Source organism: Esox lucius, chromosome 23 (assembly GCF_011004845.1).
Source record: "Esox lucius isolate fEsoLuc1 chromosome 23, fEsoLuc1.pri, whole genome shotgun sequence".
Lineage (NCBI taxonomy): Eukaryota > Metazoa > Chordata > Actinopteri > Esociformes > Esocidae > Esox > Esox lucius.
Window position 1 is genome coordinate 16098514 of NC_047591.1, and position 20222 is coordinate 16118735.

The window sequence follows — 20222 nt, forward strand, 5'->3', positions numbered from 1 at the left end:
GGGTTAACTGTCTTGCTCAAGTACAGATTTTTCACCTAGACCGCCTCTGGGATTTGCTAGGCCAGCAATGGAACCCTTAGGAAAAAACAAGCTGACTAGATTTCTATTACACTTTATTAGAAGAAACACAAAACTGCTTTATATTACAGGGATATAACTTACATGTGTGTAACAGCCTCTACTCTTAAAAATTGAACACAAACTGAACCCCTAATTAGCTCCTTCTCTACGTTAGCAAGTGCCAAATGATTCACAAATAAACAATGAAAGGATAACGGAATAAATTATTTCTTGCAATTTTCAATCACATTCATGACATTAAAACACTACCCACTACCTTATGACTGATCCGCATAAAACATTTTATACAGAATAAATGTTATTTAAAAACAGAAATGAGGAACACAGCAATTTGTTTCTTTAAGTCTGCTATGCTAGCTAATGACAGCATGGACAGAAAGAGCGCTAGAGCGGAGAGACGCAGAGCGCTAGAGCGGAGAGACGCAGAGCGCTAGAGCGGAGAGACGCAGAGCGCTAGAGCGGAGAGACGCAGAGCGCTAGAGCGGAGAGACGCAGAGCGCTAGAGCGGAGACACGCAGAGCGCTAGAGCGGAGACACGCAGAGCGCTAGAGCGGAGACACACAGAGCGCTAGAGCGGAGACACACAGAGCGCTAGAGCGGAGACACACAGAGCGCTAGAGCGGAGACACACAGAGCGCTAGAGCGGAGACACACAGAGCGCTAGAGCGGAGACACACAGAGCGCTAGAGCGGAGACACACAGAGCGCTAGAGCGGAGACAGGTGAACATCGCTGTCTGGTGCCACATTTTGAGGTAACATAATGTAGGACAACATCCCCATAGTTACCCTCCATGGATCTCTGCACTGTTAACAGAATGTGTTGCTCAAAACGTATACACCACTATAGAGGGGTGATGTTGGAGTTCACAGGTCGCTACTTACTGATATCAAAACTTATACACCACTGTAGAGGGGTGATGTTGGAGTTCACAGGTCGCTACTTACTGATATCAAAACGTATACACCACTGTAGAGGGGTGATGTTGGAGTTCACAGGTCGCTACTTACTGATATCAAAACGTATACACCACTGTAGAGGGGTGACGTTGGAGTTCACAGGTCGCTACTTACTGATGACAAAGCAAGCTGACCAACTACAGGAGACTGACAAATGAATTATTTCATTCAGCCATAAACATAGGAATATTACTCCTCCTGCCAGGCTACATGTTCTCTTTGAAGTAGCTCATTTTGATCAGCTAGCATTGTTAAGCAAACTGCTGCATTAAAAAAAATTAAAAAAATTCACCCACATAAACAACAGAAATATGATCTAGAGAATATGTGGCCTAGAGAATACATCCATATAATCCAGTTGAATAATCTGATAATTGGCAACTTAATTGTTCTGGTTGTGGTCCCACTACATTAAAAAGTAATTCAAGGTAAGTATCAACACCATATGTAATAACTGGTTATAATAACTGTTTATAGGAGCAGCACTCTGGGCATACCTTCAACTTTGAGCTTATTCACCATTGTTTATTATGAGGTTCAATTCGCAGACTCTGCTACATCGTTAGTCAGCATGCTACTGTTCATTAGCTTCAAAACCTAAGAAAAGTAGCTATGATATAAAGTCGGACTATGCATTTCAAAATTAACACGTCCCATGTGACCCATTACCTGTGTCAAATAACCCCGAAAAATATATAAAATGTTATGTTTATTGAGTTTGGGTTTTATCTTGGTATCAGCCTAAAAACAATTATCAGCAAATGTACTCCCTTATTCTTAAAATTGGTTCAGTAATTCTTGTGACTAGTGACTTGTTGTTCTACATAAATCGGACAATAAAGGAAAAAAAAACTAAATAGATAACAAGCTAGCAAGCTAGCCAATAACCTTGCCCTGTTGCCCATAGCAACAGATTATACTGACTTGGCAAATCCACAGAAAAAAGCTCAGAGCTGTTACAATTCCAAAAGGAAGCACAAAGTAGAGAAAATAAAGGTGTCAATCATATTAACACATTGTTTAGGGATATACATTTATAATTTGAGAAGTTTATTCATTCTGACTGACATTGTTGACTCATTAATGAAGGGCATTACATTCCAAATATTGTAAAATACCAATAAGGCTCATAATACACCTGTGTTCATTCCATGCATTTAATGCTGATGTTTATCAAGGGCAGTGCCGGCCCGTGGGGTTGTGTGGCCCTAGGCAAGATCATGAAAATTGGCCCCACTCGAGTAAAAAAAAATTATTACAAATTTATGAAGGAAGAGAACGTATATGAGACGACAATTTCAATATTTAAGTTTATAAATGTGTATTAAGTGTAGCAACAGCCTACACTTTTTCCCTTCCTCTTCTCAGCACCAGACAGATGGCATTTGGATGGCATTTCTATTAAAATTCTGATTTCAATTCAATTAACTAAAAAGCATAGCGGAGTTGCTGACATGACTTCGACTCTGACGAGACTTCGTGACGTTATGACAGACAAGAGGCAATCCAAATATGTGAAGTCGATATTACCATAGAGATTATAATATTTGGTATGTTATTTTTGACAGCACATTTTTGTCATGCTAAATGCCTAATATATAGGCCTAAGCAACTAAGCATTACTAAAGTCTCTTGTTTCTAAAAAGTGAGCATTTTGGAGAGAAGTGTGGTGGAGTCCATGTGTGTGTGAATACTGTGATAATTGCGGTACTCGAGGTCTCCCACTATATCACGGGCGGCATTATGCAAATTAGTGTGTGACGCGCTACTGTGTATATTTCTTATGTTTTCGTATTTTATTCATTCTATTCTTATGTATTTATCATCTTTTTCTGAAATTTGTCATGTATGAACTATAGCCTACAGAGCTATCCTTTTAATGTATGTAGTGGGTCCGGGTATTTTTGTAGCTACCGTCTTTCTGAACTGTATCATGTTTAGTGAGGTCCACGCAATGATTCGTCTAAAAGTGCTCACCCGAGCTTTTAGTAACATTATTAATAAAATATTTATTATGAATGTCATAAGATTGGGGGCCCCCCTTGAAAGGTGGGGCCCTAGGCGACCGCCTATATTGCCTAATGGACAGGCCGGTGACAGTATATGAAAGGCACTCATACAGAAATGATTGCTGTACATAACATTATTAATCAGCCACTGAGGTAAAAGTTACTGTACTACCTCCAGAAAACGTAATACCGCGTGTCCCTTCAGTCTCCACCCAGCTGGGAAATCAGTTTTCAGATAGGTTGTAGTGTATTTCTGGAATAGTTTTTAATGGATGTGTTGGTGCCTCTAGGGCAATTCCAAAAGATTGATGTGGGACCTTCGTGTTGATATGTTTGTTTATCCCTTTCCTTTGTTTTATTTGCCTTTGATGTTTTTTTTTTATGTATCTTGTAAATCGGGCTCATCTATAAAAAAGATATCTTGGTCTCAGTGTGACTATTAAACAAAGATATTCTAAAAAGAAATGCTATTATTGTAATGACCATTAGCTTCCTGTTTGCTATACCTCATGATGCATGTTGTTTCCACTGCTCTGTTCCTCACAACACTAACGCTCTGCATTCAATCCAATTTATGTCTATTACAGCAAACATATTGCCAACAAGAACCCACCTTGGCGTGACATAAAGAGAAATGGAAAATAAAAATATGAAAACGTACGCAGACAACGCACCTCGGGTATAAAAAGGTACAGATCAAAAGACAAAACTTATATTGTCTGTATATGAATTCCTTTCCACAGGAATACTGTGGAGCTATTTTAAAGGGCGCAGAGGGAGAGAGCAAGTCTGGGATCAGGAAGAGGGAGGGAAAGACACAAAGACGTAGGGAGCAAAAGGGAGATTTAAAAATAGAGTGGCAGAAATCAGGGCTGCTCCTCTCCACGCGCGCCACTTTAATTATGCGTGTCTGCATCAGGAGAAATTAAGAGGACGCTGGAGCAGCCTAAGAGACAGACCGAGAGAGAACATTAAAGGGGAGTGTGATGACACCACAACATACCAGCCGTCAAGACGCCGCTAACACAGAATTACTCAAAGGATGAGAGAGGACGGAGAGGAGAGAACAGATCGAGAAGAAAGGAGAGGGGAGATAAAAGATGAGAGGGGAGAGATAGCGAGAGAAGAGAGGAGAAGGGAGGGAGGGAAAGAAGATGGGAGGGAGGGAGGGAGGAGAGAAATACAAGAGCGAGAGAGAGAATAATGTTTGACGTGCTGTCAGTTGGGAACACACAGGGCCTTGAAGTTGAAATCCCCAGACAGTCTGAATCCGCAAAACATAAACACTGGTGGAAATGCCTATGGAGAACTCCCTCTGGATAAAATTCAAACCTATTCAGCAAAAAGCAGACCACTGAACGCAGAGGAGCTTCAAACCTTCAAGGTGCACTCCACTCACAGGATCATCCATCACTTACCACCTCGCAAACAAACAATTGTTTAAGAGGAAAAAAATAATCTAAACCTAGCGTGAGAAGTGCATCCCCCGGCGCAAATGACCGGCTGCGCACCTGAAAGGCTGAGGTCACTTCATAAAAAATGTAAAAAGACTACAGTTATTGACCTCTGGTGGGATTAACGGTTGAAATGGTAATCCAGGCCCTCATTTTGAGGTTGAAAGGGCAGTGTTTCTCTCAATCAAGCAGGGGTTCCTCCCCCCACTCCCTCCCTTCCTGTCCAATTAGCCTGGGCAGTGAGAGTACATTAGCCACAGCCGGTAGCTGAAGGCAGTAGAAGCAGCAGCAGTGGCCGTGCAGTGGTTGATCTCTTTAAATGCCTCTCCCTCGGCTGCTAACACACAGAGACGTGGAAAAAGCGATGACTCGACTGAAGTGCAAAGATAAGGCGGACACGAGCTTCACTCTGAGAATCTATGCGCACGGTTAAGAACCTTTCGAAAACATGGCACCATCGCCGGACCCTCTCATTCACAATGAGCCGGTAGCAGATCAAAATGTTATTGTTATTTTATTAAAGCAACGAAGAGTCTTCTCCCATAGCGTTACATGGCAAGCTAGCCAGCCATTTTAGCCTTCCACATCCCCACGTGAGAGCCTGGGCATGGGTCCGTCAGCGCGTGGGTCCATAAGCTTTACACTTACGAATCTAGAGCAGGAATCTGGCTGGCTCAGCTCATCCCACACATGCTACACTTCAGCTCAACTTCAGCCAAAATCCCAAGCCCCAAAGCCTATTTCCATGAGAATAAGGGGGGCACAAAGGATTGTGGGACGTGAGCTGCCCGCGGAACCCTCCAGGAGTGACCGGGGGGAACGGAGCAGCGCCGAAGGAGACGCCCTTGGATTTAGAGGAGACTTTAATTCGGTTGAACGTGTGAATAAAAAGGGACAGCGGTGCAGACCCGGGGCGGATCAGGAGAGATGTTCTGATCCAGGACCAGCTTACGTGCACCAAATCTGAGCCTGCATTCTTAAAAAGATGAGATATCAAACTGACCTTGAATTAGAGGAACCAGAAAATGGACCAGGCCAGGCCAACGGAAGTTCCTAGGTCTAACAGACAGTGGGTCAATACCAGGGTTGAGTTGGCTAACTGACAGGCTTCCAGTTCGTCTCCCCATCTACCGCCCAACCCGGTCCCTGGAGATCGACCGTCTGATACGTTCTCTGCGAGCCCAGTTGTTAGAAGCAGCTGTGCTACATCAGGGTTACAGCCAGGACTAATAGGACAGTACTGAACTAGGCCTTTATGGATTTAGTTAAGCGACGGACTGGAAGCCCTAATCTTCTCACCGCAGCGGATCAGAAAGGGATGTACGGTCAAAGGGACATGAAGTAAATGGATGAGAGAGAACAGGCTCGCTCTCCGGTCACATAACACCTCGAACAACCACCGGAGGATGGGATGTGACAAGAAAACCAGGAAGCACAGCTCCAAAGACCAACCGAAATTGAGCTCAAACATGACCCCAAAATAAGCTCAAAGGAAACTCCAGGTCCGAAGTCCAAAATCAGCAACCACCAACCCAGCTAAACATGCACGCTCAAATAAAAACGCCATTCAAAGAAACCAAAGCAATAACACGTGCTGCTCTGACCTCTCTCTGCAGCACCAGCTCCTTGGTGAAGGCCATAGCTTCATCGCTGAAGGGCTCGGCCACTTGTGTGTTGCCTGGGATGTTTCTTGAGCCGCGTGGACACTCGATACCTGGATGCAGAAGAGAAGTCACGGGGTCAGAACAGAAGCCAATTAAAACAGAACGAGCACACACCACAGACAATTAACTGCAAGTCACCCCGATAATGAACCCAGGGTCAGAATGTGGACAACACATGTGGTCCTCATGGTGACAGGAGTCGGTCCCCTATCATGTCTACATCTGCCTGCCACCGTTTCCTACATCTGCCTGCCACCGTTTCCTACTAGCCACATGGAAACATCGACAACAACAAAAAGATTTTAAAACATATATAAATGGGACATTTGTTTGAAGGCCATAAGGACCCTGGGTCAGGACCTGTAGGATAAACCCAGGCACCATGACAGGTCAGATGACCTTGACACTAATAGAGACGAGTTGAGTCCGGAAATGACGGTGGATAAAGAGGACAATCCTGCGAGACAATCCTGAGTGTTTTTCCTCTCTGCGGTCAGGTCCAGTTAACAGTTAACACCCTCTGAATGGCTGTGTGTTTCAATGGCGGCTTTATCCTTTGTTTGCCCGACCTCTGACCTTGCTATTCACGACCATCAACCGTAGTGGGTCTTTTTAACGGGGAGCGGATTAGAGGGAGGGATGGAGGGATGATTTGTGTTTCATAGAGTTGTTTGAGTGTTTGCCCAATTACGCGCACCTGACAAGCAGAAGTGTGTGTGTGTACGTGTGTTGTGGTGTGTGTCTTTTATACTGAGAACCATGTCCTCACAAGTACAGTAGTCAGTAGAAAACCAGGCGGTGTGAGCACATTTGGCCTGTACTGGCTATTTTAGTCTTGGGGTTAAAGTCAGGTTTAGGGTAAAAACGGGTTAGGGTTAGGCATTAAGGGGTTATGTTTAAAGAATTATTATTAGGGTCAAGGTGAGGTTAATTTTGAGATTTGTGGGCTTAGGGAAAACATTTTACAGGAACGCATCTCACAAAGGGTGATATAAGTACATTAAAATATTTGCAGTACAGGTCAAAAGTTAAGAACGGGTAAGTGTGTCCAAACTTTTGACTGGTACTGTATGTGCATCCTCTGAGGTGTGAGTCCTTTTCTCCAGGTGGTCATGATATAGGAAGGCGTGGTGCGGGCACAGGCACAAAACTTTTGTGGTGGCGTGGTGTGGGTACGGCGGTACAGTTTTGTGGTGGTGTGGGTACGCCGGTATAGTTTTGTGGTGGTGTGGGTACGCCGGTATAGTTTCATGGTGGCATGGTGTGGGTATGCCGGTATAGTTTTGTGGTGGTGTGGGTACGCCGGTATAGTTTCATGGTGGCATGGTGTGGGTATGCCGGTATAGTTTTGTGGTGGTGTGGGTACGCCGGTATAGTTTCATGGTGGCATGGTGTGGGTATGCCGGTATAGTTTTGTGGTGGCGTGGTGTGGGTACGGCGGTACAGTTTTGTGGTGGCGTGGTGTGGGTACGGCGGTACAGTTTTGTGGTGGCGTGGTGTGGGTACGGCGGTACAGTTTTGTGGTGGCGTGGGTATGGCGGTATAGTTTTGTGGTGGCGTGGTGTGGGTACGGCGGTACAGTTTTGTGGTGGCGTGGGTATGGCGGTACAGTTTTGTGGTGGCGTGGGTATGGCGGTATAGTTTTGTGGGGGTGTGGTGTGCACCAGGCTATGCCATGTATGCTTCCTGCAGGGCTGACGCAGCTAGCTAGTCTTTCATGCCATGCAGGACACCTTCAGTGGAAAGCAACTTCATCTTCAAACACACTGCCACCTCTGTCTTCTCCCCACGTCAGAACTACAAAACACACACACACACACAAACACACACAAACACACACAAACACAACAGAAAATGAGGGGGCATGACTGCCTAACTAGTCAGTGACACGCAGAAAACAGGCGTGCAGATACACTTACAAACCCATTCAATCTCACACACCCACACCACAGTATTGATCCATGCCAGGCACCAGTGAGCCCCTGCTGGTCTGGACGGGCGCAGCCCAACAACACAGAGCGAACAAAGCAACATGAGCCTTATTATCTCCGTCCAGCCAGCTCTGATCGATGGCCTCCCGGGCAGATTTGTAGGCCCCCACTTCCTATTATGCAGACTCCTGATTGGACTTCATGCTAACAATGGCTGACATCATCAGCAAGACAAAGGGGAATGGGGGGTCAAATGCGTGATGATTTGAAACTGGCCAGTCTCTACTAGACACACATGCACGGATGGACGCATGCGCGCGCACACACACACACGCCTATGCACGCACGCCTAGAACAGCTGCATTTGCAAAACTTACCATAAACACAAAACACATGCAAGGACAAACAATTCTTATTTTTTGTCCTCTAACAAAACCAAACCATATTTTCCTCGTGAACCTGCGGCATGTTGAGAACTATGGCAGTCGAGTACTATAAAATAAAACAAAGCAATTACCTCTTAATAGCCAGTAAATAGTCTCCAGATTAGCATTTAAATTGCCCAGTGTGCACTCCATCTAGCTTGGAGGAGGTTAGGAAGGAAAAAGCAATTTAAGTGGAGCCACATCCGAGAGTAACTTTAGACATGAAAGGGGACCTGGAGATGGTCTGGAATTCACTGTGAGAGTCGTGGTCCATGTATTCCACTGTACAAAGACCCCAGAAATTATCCTCTGTCTCCTCCTCTCTCTACCTACTCCCCTCTCCATCTCCTCCTCCCTTCTCCCCTCTGTCTCCACCTTCTCTCCTCTCCTTCCTCTCCCACCACCATCTATCCTGTCTCCTCCTCTCCCACCACCATCTATCCTGTCTCCTCCTCTCCCACCACCATCTATCCTGTCTCCTCCTCTCCCACCACCATCTATCCTGTCTCCTCCTCTCCCACCATCATCTATCCTGTCTCCTCCTCTCCCACTACCATCTATCCTGTCTCCTCCTCTCCCACCACCAACTGTCCTGTCTCCTCCTCTCCCACCACCAACTGTCCTGTCTCCTCCTCTCCCACCACCATCTATTCTGTCTCCTCCTCTCCCACCACCATCTATTCTGTCTCCTCCTCTCCCACCACCATCTGTCCTCTGTCTCCTCCTCTCCCACCACCAACTGGCCCGTCTCCTCCTCTCCCACCACCAACTGGCCTGTCTCCTCTCCCACCACCATCTATCCTGTCTCCTCCTCTCCCACCACCATCTGTCCTCTGTCTCCTCCTCTCCCTCTACATTCTCCCTTGTCCCTGCACCATCTGTCCTCTGTCTCCTCCTCTCCCTCTACATTCTCCCCTGTCCCTCCACCTTCTCTCCTCTGTCTCCTCTACACCCTCTACCTCCTCTCCCTCTCCCTGCTCTCCCACCTCAGAGGCAATGTAACCTGGATCTTGGTTCTTGAATGTGGACAAAATCCAATCCAGCATTAAAACAGCTGCTTCAATAACCAACCAATTCCCTACCCAAGACACTGCCCACTGAGTACTGGCCCGTTAGAGTTCACCCCAATCTCCTGCAATCAGCCTCATCAACATTTCAGCCAAGCTCAGGGACGCACGCCGCACGCACGCACGCAGTAGCCACCCGCAGAAAATGTAACATTTTAATCTGTGATCCTAGAGAGCGATATAGCAGAAGAAATATGACCTGTCGGGCATCCCAACCCTACCACCCAGCACAAACGCACACCTCCACAAATCACTTGTGACCAGAGTATATCTGCTGTTGAGCACTGCGGTTGGGGGGGGGGGGGCGACGACGACTCCATGTTTTATGCAAGTAGAGACAAACTCCCCCCGTGAAGAAAACACTTTCCAACAATCACTCTCTCACTTCCTACACCTCTAATTCAGTCTCAATCCCTTTAGCGCTCCCCCCCCCTCCCACACCACTGCGCCAGCCCCACCCCATCAACCTCAGGGGAGAGTCAAACAGATGACGTGAGGATGGTCCGAGGCTTGGAGCTTAGATTAGGGCTTTTAAATTAACTTTTAAATGGGTCTCAAGAAAAAAAAAAGGGAGTGGATTAGAGGAAGAGGAGAAAGAGGAAGAGGATCAATTAGTCAGTTGCTATGCTACACCACACTGAGCTTAGTGACCCCTGGAGTACTGTAGTGAATCAGGTGTCCACCTGATGATGTCATGGCGGGTTTCAGATCAGATCAATGAACGACGCTCAGAGCTCCATCCAATCCAGTGTGTTACTATGCGGTCGCGCTCACTGTGATAGGCTCTTAAAAGTCATAGGCCGTAACCGGCCTTTTAATTACTCCCCCTTCCCACCTCAGCTCAGCTGCCCGCTGTACATCACACAGTGGGTGAGGAACGGTTGGGTTTGGCACAGCAGGTGAGGCTGCCATGCTTCTGGGAGATGTGAGGAGAAACCCAGCGCGTGGGGAGATGTGAGGAGAAACCCAGCGCGTGGGGAGATGTGAGGAGAAACCCAGCGCGTGGGGACTGTTCTCCCGTCCCCTCAGGCTCTCGCAGTCTCTCCCACAGTCCTTCACTCAGCCATTTCGTCCAGTGATGATTACCCTTAATCAGCTTCCCAATCTAGGTCTCAGGGGACCGAAGTGGGGCACAGTCGTTTGTTGTCCTTGCAGTAAAACAGCGTATGTACAGTGGGGAGAACAAGCATTTGATACACTGCCGATTTTGCAGGTTTTCCTACTTAGAAAGTATGTAGAGGTCTGTACATTTTATCATAGGTACACTTCAACTGTGAGAGACGGAATCTAAAACAAAAATCCAGAAAATCACATTGTATGATTTTTCAATAATTAATTTGCATTTTATTGCATGACATAAGTATTTGATCACCTACCAACCAGTAAGAATACCGGCTCTCACAGACCTGTCCGTTTTTCTTTAAGAAGCCTTTCTGTTCTCCAGTCATTCCCTTTCTTAACTACAGGAAACGTATGATCTCTGTAATTGCAAACAAAGCTTTCTGTACCAAATATTAATTTCTGCTTTTCTGATGTATCAAATACTTATGTCATGCAATAAAAATGCTAATTAAATTATTTAAAAAATCATACAATGTGATTTTTTGGATTTTTTTTCTGGATTTTCTGGATCTAGATTCTATCACTCACAGTTGAAGAGTACCTATGATAAAAATTACAGACCTCTACATGTTTTGTAGGTGGGAAAACCTGCAAAATCGGCAGTGTATCAAATACTTGTTCTCCCCAATGTAAACACAACACTCCATGTTTTAATCAAGCTGGCGAGTGCTGGGGTAAACCAAACAGTGAACACTAACGACAGCCAGGACCACGATTTGGAGGAACTCTAGAATAATGGGTCTTCTATTATTATATGATTATTATATAAACTCCATGTCTATGGAAGTGACTTACAGGTTTGAGACTACGGGAGTGCTGGCATGAATAAACAACCTTTCAAACTGTTCCTTAACCTGGATCTGGACTCATTAGCAGACACTTCATTTACTGAAAACACATTATCAATCTGCCAACAGCAACAGGAGGCATAGGTTTTGATATTCACCCAAGGTCATCGCGCAACGAACAGCAAGAATGGCTAAGAAGACATTCAATAAGAAAGTCTGAGTGACTTCTTTAACAATTCTTTCTTGCCAACATCCCACATTCCACCTATACAGAGCAAGGCAGTTTTAAGAATCTGAGGTGTCAACTAAAGCTCATTTTACATCTCTCCACTAGCACTCTGCCTGACTGTCTGCAATTGAAGATGGTTTGCTAAGAGCCTCAAGTCTTCCATCACCTGGAGATACAAAACCATTCCCACCAATATCACTTAGAAGAGATACTAGCGATACTAAGCTACTATATATTGTATACAACAGCAATGGCTTTGGAAGAAGTAAAAGGACTGGAAAAAAGGACTGAAAAGCTTGAAAATATGAGATAGAGGGACAAGCCAGCAAATAAAATGAAAAAGTGAATGACCGATATTGAGTCCAATATTAAGAGATTTAATCAGCATGCAGAATTTGGGCACTGAAATTCTTTCTAAGTTCCATTAACAATTTACAAACCAGTGCATGTGTTACTTGAACAAAGGAAGTAATCGAAAACCAAAAGACAAAAATAACTCCTTAATGAACAAATTCAGAGGATCCTTTTTCATTATGCAAATGTGCGGGACTGCTCAACACGTGACATGCAAGTACACAGAAACACACACAGAAACACACACAGAAACACACACAGAAACACACACAGAAACACACACAGAAACACACACAGAAACACACACAGAAACACACAGGCTGGTTGCCAGCTCTTTCAGTTAACATACACACGATGGATCAGTCCCTAGGGGCAAAAGCTGCTCCATCTCTCAGATCCCCTATTTCCAGGAACTGATTGGATCTCTATAGGCTACATTGCTACAGACAGAGAGACAGTAAAGCTAGCGCCTTACCACACACACAATAACCAAGACAAGGTAAGACGCATGCGCATTCTGCACGGACAGAACCATTAAAAAAAAAATAATACAAAACGGCTCCCTCCATCGCCTTGCATTCCAAGATCAAGCCCTTTCTTCAGCTCCTCGGCCGTAGTGCTATTCACCATGCGGAATGTTTACGCAAACATATGTCCTCTACTAGACATTAAACACCCCCGAAGACCCCTTCTGAAGCAGGTGCATTAGGCCAAACCAGACAGACTGTGCTCCCCTCAACCTCATCTCCTGTCCCCTCTCATGAGACCTTCTGAACACATCGGTGCTCTTCTGTTCCCTTCACCCCCCCCCCCTTCCTTTAAGAAAAAAGTAAGCCATCTCATCAGAGTTGCATGAGGAGGAGAGAAGAGGAACATCCTCTCCCCCCCAGAGCACACCTCCGGCTCCCTTTGAAGTGGGGCTTCTCAGTCTGTATCCCCCTCCCTCTGTGTGGTGAGAGAGACTCCCTCTCCTCTTAGCTATTTTAAGGGTCAGGAAAACTCCCTGAAAAACTACTCCGACAAACTCCAGGAAATAAGTAGGAACGGAGGGTAAATTTTGAGGTGCCTCAACGGAGAAGAGAAAAAGAAACCAGATAAGCATCTATACAGATCACCTAAAACACACAGAGGCTTCTAACAAGGACCTGAGCCTAGAGACACTAGGAACAGGAGATGGGAAAAAAATCTCAGCACAGTGTAAGACCGACAGACACCCCGGACAACGACAGACACCCCGGACAACGACAGACACCCCGGACAACGACAGACACCCCGGACAACGACAGACACCCCGGACAACGACAGACACCCCGGACAACGACAGACACCCCGGACAACGACAGACACCCCGGACAACGACAGACACCCCGGACAACGACAGACACCCCAGACAACGACAGACACCCCGGACAACGACAGACACCCCCACAACAGCCTTTGGTGTTGCAATAGCACGGCTCATCACGCAGGAAATAGCTTAAGAGTCAGTCCATTTATGGTCGTACGACTCTCCGTGATCATGATTATTCATTATGGCGCGCAGATGAGCCCTCTGAAACCCACATCAGCAGGCTGGGTACGCCAGGAGGACCGGGACACAACCTCTCATCCACTAATGCCTGTTTGGGAGCCATGCTCCAATGCCCATTTACTTAAATGTCTGCTCTCCACAAAATGGCAAAGCACTTGCACTAATCCAAAGATAACTAACCCGGTGCTAAACCCTCCCTCCCAACCAGCTCCATTCCTGGCAGACGTCGAAACGGATCGAGTAGTACAGGGACGCACCGATCCGGTCCAGGACAATCCCACTCATTTGTGGATCTCCAGCAAGGAGCAACACAACTGTTTTGTGTAGCTTGTATGAGGAGGCGCTTGGGGTAAGGGGCTTCTGGCCATTTCAAGCATGAAACTGATGAAGATAAAAGGTAGTGCGCTGCAATCACCGATGAGTCCCAAATGGCCCCCTGTTCCCTATGTAGTCTAGTGGACTATAGAGGCCGTGGTCACGGCAGTAACTAGGGAGTCCTTTGGAGCGTAGTCCTCATCACGCCTCCGTCATTCCACACAGGGCTTCAGAGGGAGGTCAGAGAACATGGGCTGATAACTAGGACGCACGGAGTGGCCCTAAGGACAGAAATGGGCTAGTGATGCTAGATAAAGGGTTCCACAGGTTAACAGATACTGAAACAGAGGTAGGAACCATCTGCCCGGGGCCCACAACTCAATGAGCCACACACAGGCACACATTAGAGGCTCTGAGAAATGGGGAAGTCTGGGAAAAATCTACAGAAACACAAAGACGGTTCCCTATCCCCGTGTGTGGCAGGCATGGATAACCTTTAACCCCTATTAACTCCCAGCCTGCATACCATTAAAGAGGGCTTCCCAACATTGTTACCAGCATCTCCCATTGTTACCAGTACACGCAGCTTCCAGTATTGACTATCTGAACACACACTAGACTACATGAACACACTAGAATATATGAACACACACAAAATCAGTAATGTAATTACTTAATACTGCTAACACCCATTTAAAACAATGTGAAAATGGAAAGACCCAACAACAAAAATAATTCAGTAGAATGCGGGAGACACAGCCACATCCCAAGGATTTCAGGAAGTCCTAGGCATGCTTTGTTAAGTGCTACAGACTACTAAAATGTGCATAGTAATTTTAAATAAATATTTTAAAGTATAATTTCCAATTAGGATAACTGTTTGTGTTCAACCTTAACTATATTATGCATTTGGGGTTTGAGAACCAGGCAATTGTACCTACACAATCATGGGCCTATATAAAGAAGGCAGACAAGCATCGAGGCATTCAATTACTGTAGACATGAACATTAGAATGGTGTCAACTAGCGACGTAGCGTGACCGTTTGGCGCCAAGACATTGCGCGACCGTTTGGCGCCAAGACATTGCGCGACCGTTTGGCGCCAAGACATTGCGCGACCGTTTGGCGCCAAGACATTGCGCGACCGTTTGGCGCCAAGACATTGCGCGACCGTTTGGCGCCAAGACATTGCGCGACCGTTTGGCGCCAAGACATTGCGCGACCGTTTGGCGCCAAGACATTGCGCGACCGTTTGGCGCCAAGGCGTGGCCAGCGGTGCCATGCAAGCCTCTTCCAGTACCTCAGAAACAGAAAATGGAATAAAGAAAGGGATCAAAGTGCTGGTATGCAGGGTCCGAAATTAACACCCGCCAAGCGTCAAATGCGGGCAGATTTTGTGTTTGAAGAGTAAATCTCAGAAGGCTATCCGCCACACTGGCAGGTAAACGTTTGTACCCAATGTTTCCCTCTTATTGTAATCGGAACAATGGAAAGCAGTCCTGCTAAGTTGTGATGCGGTACAACATTTTTTTTATGACATACAATGTTTTTTTTTACCAAGCTCAGTGCATTTTCCATCAGCAGCAACAACATACGGAGTATCAAGCTAGCGAGTGAGGTCAGACTAACTGGCTGTGTCTGTGCATGCGCACGTTTGAACTGTCAGTAAGTGGCAGTGACATTGATATATTACAACTCACGGTAATAAGCTAGCAAGCTAACGGCCACAGCTCGATAGCGACAATGTATTAGCGTCACGCAGTTGACATTAGAGATTCGGCAGCAACAATAAGACCTCCAGTTCTTGTATTGTGCCTTCAAAAATGAAAGACTGCAGTGAAAAGATATTTACATTCGGCAGCAACAAGACTTCAGATTTTCATATTTTTACGTCAAAATTAAAGTCTGTGACGTGTAGTGAGTATTGAGTAAACTCTCTAAGGAAATACTTCCTAGGGTAAAATATAAATTAAAAAAATGACTATTATAATAATACATTGAGAGGTAAATAATATTATACAGTGGGGCACAATGAGAAATGGTTAGAGCTTAAGTTAATGTAACCTTTCTAATATGAAAAAAAATGTAATCCGATTTTTTATGTTACTGTTGTTCATTTGCTTTTGCTCATTAGCTTTGCAGAGGGTTTGTGTTATAAGTCTGGGAGGCGAATCATGAACAGCTTTAGAGAATGTTTAATGGAGAATGTTTAATACTTAGGTTATTAGGAAATTATGTTGAGTATTGTCAAGTAATGTTAAGAAAGTTGACAAGGAAGAGATACTGAAGTAAAGGCATGACATTACAGTAATACATAAAAAACATGTTTGTAGCATCACATAGAAAAAGAATGCTTTTTCCATGTGAATTGGAGGTAAAGGAGTTTCAAGAGCCTGGCAACAGTATGATGCTGAGGCTATTGTGACGAATTGCTCTGTGTGTGGCCAGCATGCTAAAGATAAAAGCAGAAACAACTAATTTGTCATCAGAAAAATAAAAGGTTTGTATTCAACAAAATACCTTATTATCTTAATGAAACGAACTGAAATTAATGTATATGTCACACAAAGTCAATTTATTATTTTGGCCGGTAAAAAATATGCTTGGCTGGTGGATTTTTCCCCTTGGCAGGTGAGCGGAAAAATAAGTTTCAGACACTGCCAGTACGTGTTTTCCAGCAGATCCTAATGGCTTTTGGTAGGGACGACAAAATGTTAAATGTTACATTTAAACAAGAACTTTAGAATGGGCTCAGATACAAAACTGCTGCATCAGTGCCAATGCTTGAATTGGATTTTGGTTTTGTCGCAGGGAGTTTCCAAATAAATATTGGTGGTAAATTAGAGCCCCCGGTGTTACGTAATCCGTTGTTACCCAAAACAAGCACACCCACCTTCCGGTAAAGGTGATTGGGATCAACATGTGGTGCCGTGCGACAGCTAATCGGGATGGAAGCGTCTCTTATTAAAAAAGGAGCAGGGTAATTTGTATCAATCGGCGTTGATCCAACCTTAATGTGTGTATTAAAGACAACATGAACTGTCATTTCCTAGCGGAAAACCTTTTTGCCAGGGAACGACCTTAATCAAATCTACCCAGGCTCTGTGCCATAATGTGCTTATTGTGATTTGGTAATAACCCTTGATTAAATAAAATCATTTCCAGCTAGACAAAACACAACACACTGTCACAACCACCAAGTGATAATGTCAGATTGCCAACCAGTCGTAATAAAGGCCTATGTTTGTCGGTGGAGAGCAGGTCAGGTCAGACTGCCTGGCAGAAACAATTCTTCATTACAAAACGCCATGCAAAAAAAGGGGGGGGGGGGGCATACATTTAAAAATAAATATTAAAAAACCTCCAAGGAAAGACATGCCCAAAAATATTGGGGACAACACCATCATAAATACGGTTCCGAAATCAATAAGGGTTCATCTATTGTTTGGGAAATGACCAGGCTAATTGGGACTCGTAGATGGATTCCTGGGTAACGCTGAATTCCTCTGACAGAACTAGTAAACGACAGACGTCAGGGCCGTTGTAACGATCGTAGCTACCGCTTAGACACGCGGCTGGAGCGGACACACAGAACACGTTCGGAGATTAAAGCAGGTCACGTTCTCCTTTTTCACATGATTTGATTTTAAAAGGTTACTCAGTTCCACAGGAGTTGGCTGAGCCACGTCATTCACAGGTTTAAAAAGAGACCAGTGGCAGAACGCAGGAACTGCTGAGTCACTGCCTTTAACTTGCTGGTTAGCCAAGTGGTGTGTGAATTAATAAGAAGGCGCATTATAGCGCTTTCTACCTTGTTGGAGAAGTCAAAGACCTTGGGGTAAATCCTCTATACAGCTGCCACTGACTACACCGCTATCTATTCTCTTTCTTGGCACTCCCCCCCCCCACAACTTCACAGACGGCCCTCAGCACACTCTGCTCTTCCTCGTATTCATTTGCACAATGTCTCTAGTTCACACTGAAATGAAAACACACCCATAGAGTGCTGGTAGCACACTAACCGCAAGGTGTACTTGAATATATGTGTACAGTATATTTAGACGCTGAATGGCCTGTCTTTGCAATCGTGTTGTGTCAGGTGTCTGCGTTCATTAGCATTATTCACACTGTCTCTAAACTGAAACCAGAAAAGGAACCAGGCAAGACCAGTTCAGCCGGCCAGCGATTAAAATGATGATTGCTGCTGTTTTTTTCTTTTCTTCTTCTATATGGCAGACTGTGTTTAGCCATTACGCTATTTAAACAGTGGTAATGCAACGTTTACCTAATCCATTACATTTTAGCTGAAATAACGTGGACAACAGAACATTTATTAATAGAACTAAAGTGTACTCTTGTACAAAGATTACTGTAGATGGTTAGCTAATAAATATACAGTACAGTATCTATAATTAACAATGACTCCAATCACTCCATGGCTGGTTTGTTTCTTTAGAAAACATTAACAGTAGAAAAGGGTAACGTAATAAAATTATTCTCTTAAACATATGAGATTCATGGTATTACAGAGTGGATAAATATTTATGCGTGATGTCTAAAAAGCACCAAGTGAATAAATATTTCTGATACAAAAATATCACAAATATTTTCTGATAATACAGAGAGGGGAATCGAACCAGGGTTAAAACATTGAAGGTCAGGGATTATACCACAAGACCACAGGGCTTGCTGGCAGTCAGACCAACTCCATACAGTCTCCAAATGCAACTTGTATCCCAGCCATCATTTTTTTTGCTGAGATGACATGGGTAACATAACATTTATTAAAGAAACTAAAATGTAAACTTGTACAAAGATTACTGTAAATGGTCATCCATACAATAACAGTTGAATAGCTAACCACTACGCTATATGAACTATGAGGAAATCGAAAGCATTATCTGAATCTCAAATCATATACTACATACTACAGGTACATACTTCATGGATGATGGTACGTATTGTTTTGTATAAAATAAGCTAGTATGTCAGTATTGGGACCGATTGAGACGTACTACCTCGTCAGAAAATTGTCTCTCAACATTAGATAATTTTGTCATGCATTAATATCACACCAAGTTTTAATATTTAGATACCATTAATAATCTGTTAGACTTAATTAGAAACCTTACTCAGTTTATGTCCACCACAAATAGAATCTATGAACTGTAAGGCTTTAATTAGCCAGTAACAGGCCTACTAGTATCTACTTACTACTCAGAATAATCATTCGTTTAGAGCAATTAGTAGTGAGACTGAAGATGAACTTTAAACTGCCAAAACAGAATCTTGAAGCCAGCAAGGTTTTAGTCTACCCTGAACAAATCCTAATGCATACTTTGTTCTGTCGGAGGCTCGGATGGAACACTGGTCGCATGCATGGAAGTCTGCGTCGCTAACCACTACGCTGTTTAACAAGGGGTAGTCAGTCAGTCGCTCAGTAAGAGACATTCGCTCTTCTTGGCCGGCTCAGCTTACACAGTCAGGCAAAAAAAAAAGAAGAGATTTCTCAATGGGGCTCTCTTTTTTCGCCTTGCATTTATGCAATAGCATAAATCCCAGGAAGGAAGGAGGACAGTATGAAGGCATAAGGTTAACACCAAACTAAAGTCAACTTGCATCTAAAATACACACTCGTCTCTGCCAACATCAGGTTCTGATCTAAACATGGACCCTACAAGTACAAATACCAGGTAGAAAGGTGACCTGGATGAATCATACACAAAACCATTTGCAGTTATTGAGTGTACTTTGTCCACCATCCTTCAACTTAAATTTTTTGTTTCATGGTCACAAAAACTGTCGGGGCATTGAATTGCTTTTAGTAGATAATTAGGATTTATGGAGAGTATCCTCCAAGATGCATGGTGTTCAAATAATCTACATGCAGACATGGGAAGTCAGGAAGTGTTAACTTCAGGAGGTGGTCAGGCGGCCCGGGTGGAGGGACTACTTACCGGCAAGAAGGAAGGTGATGAGGCAGGTTTCTTTGGGCATGTAGAGTTTAAGTCGGGAGCCACTGAACACGTATTCTACCACCGCCTCGGAACGGCCTGCTCTTTGGAGGAACGGCAGGAACTGCTTGGCCTTCTGTGTCTCCTGACAGTGGAGAAGAAACAGGGAGGGATAGACAGAGCATCGTGAGGAACTGGCGAACCAATTACATGTTCACCTCAAATTGTTTGCTGTGCCCTATATAAGTGCCTCAATCTCAGGCCATCTGACTTTCAGTCTACCCATTTCATATGCACATGAATTTCAGTCTACCCATTTCATACGTAGACTACTAAGTGT

The 20222-nt window shown here is 44.5% G+C and overlaps 1 protein-coding gene across 1 annotated transcript in view; it reads right to left on the reverse strand.

The window, feature by feature from the left end:
- The window catches only part of snd1 (staphylococcal nuclease and tudor domain containing 1), a 182970-nt gene that overhangs the window by 114486 nt on the left and 48262 nt on the right, over positions 1-20222 (reverse strand). The window contains exons 15-16 of the mRNA XM_010887370.5: positions 19886-20027; positions 6107-6216 (exon numbers count right to left, since the gene is read on the reverse strand). Of these exons, the coding sequence (XP_010885672.3) occupies positions 6107-6216; positions 19886-20027 (252 nt within the window). The remainder of the gene's footprint in view (positions 1-6106; positions 6217-19885; positions 20028-20222) is intronic.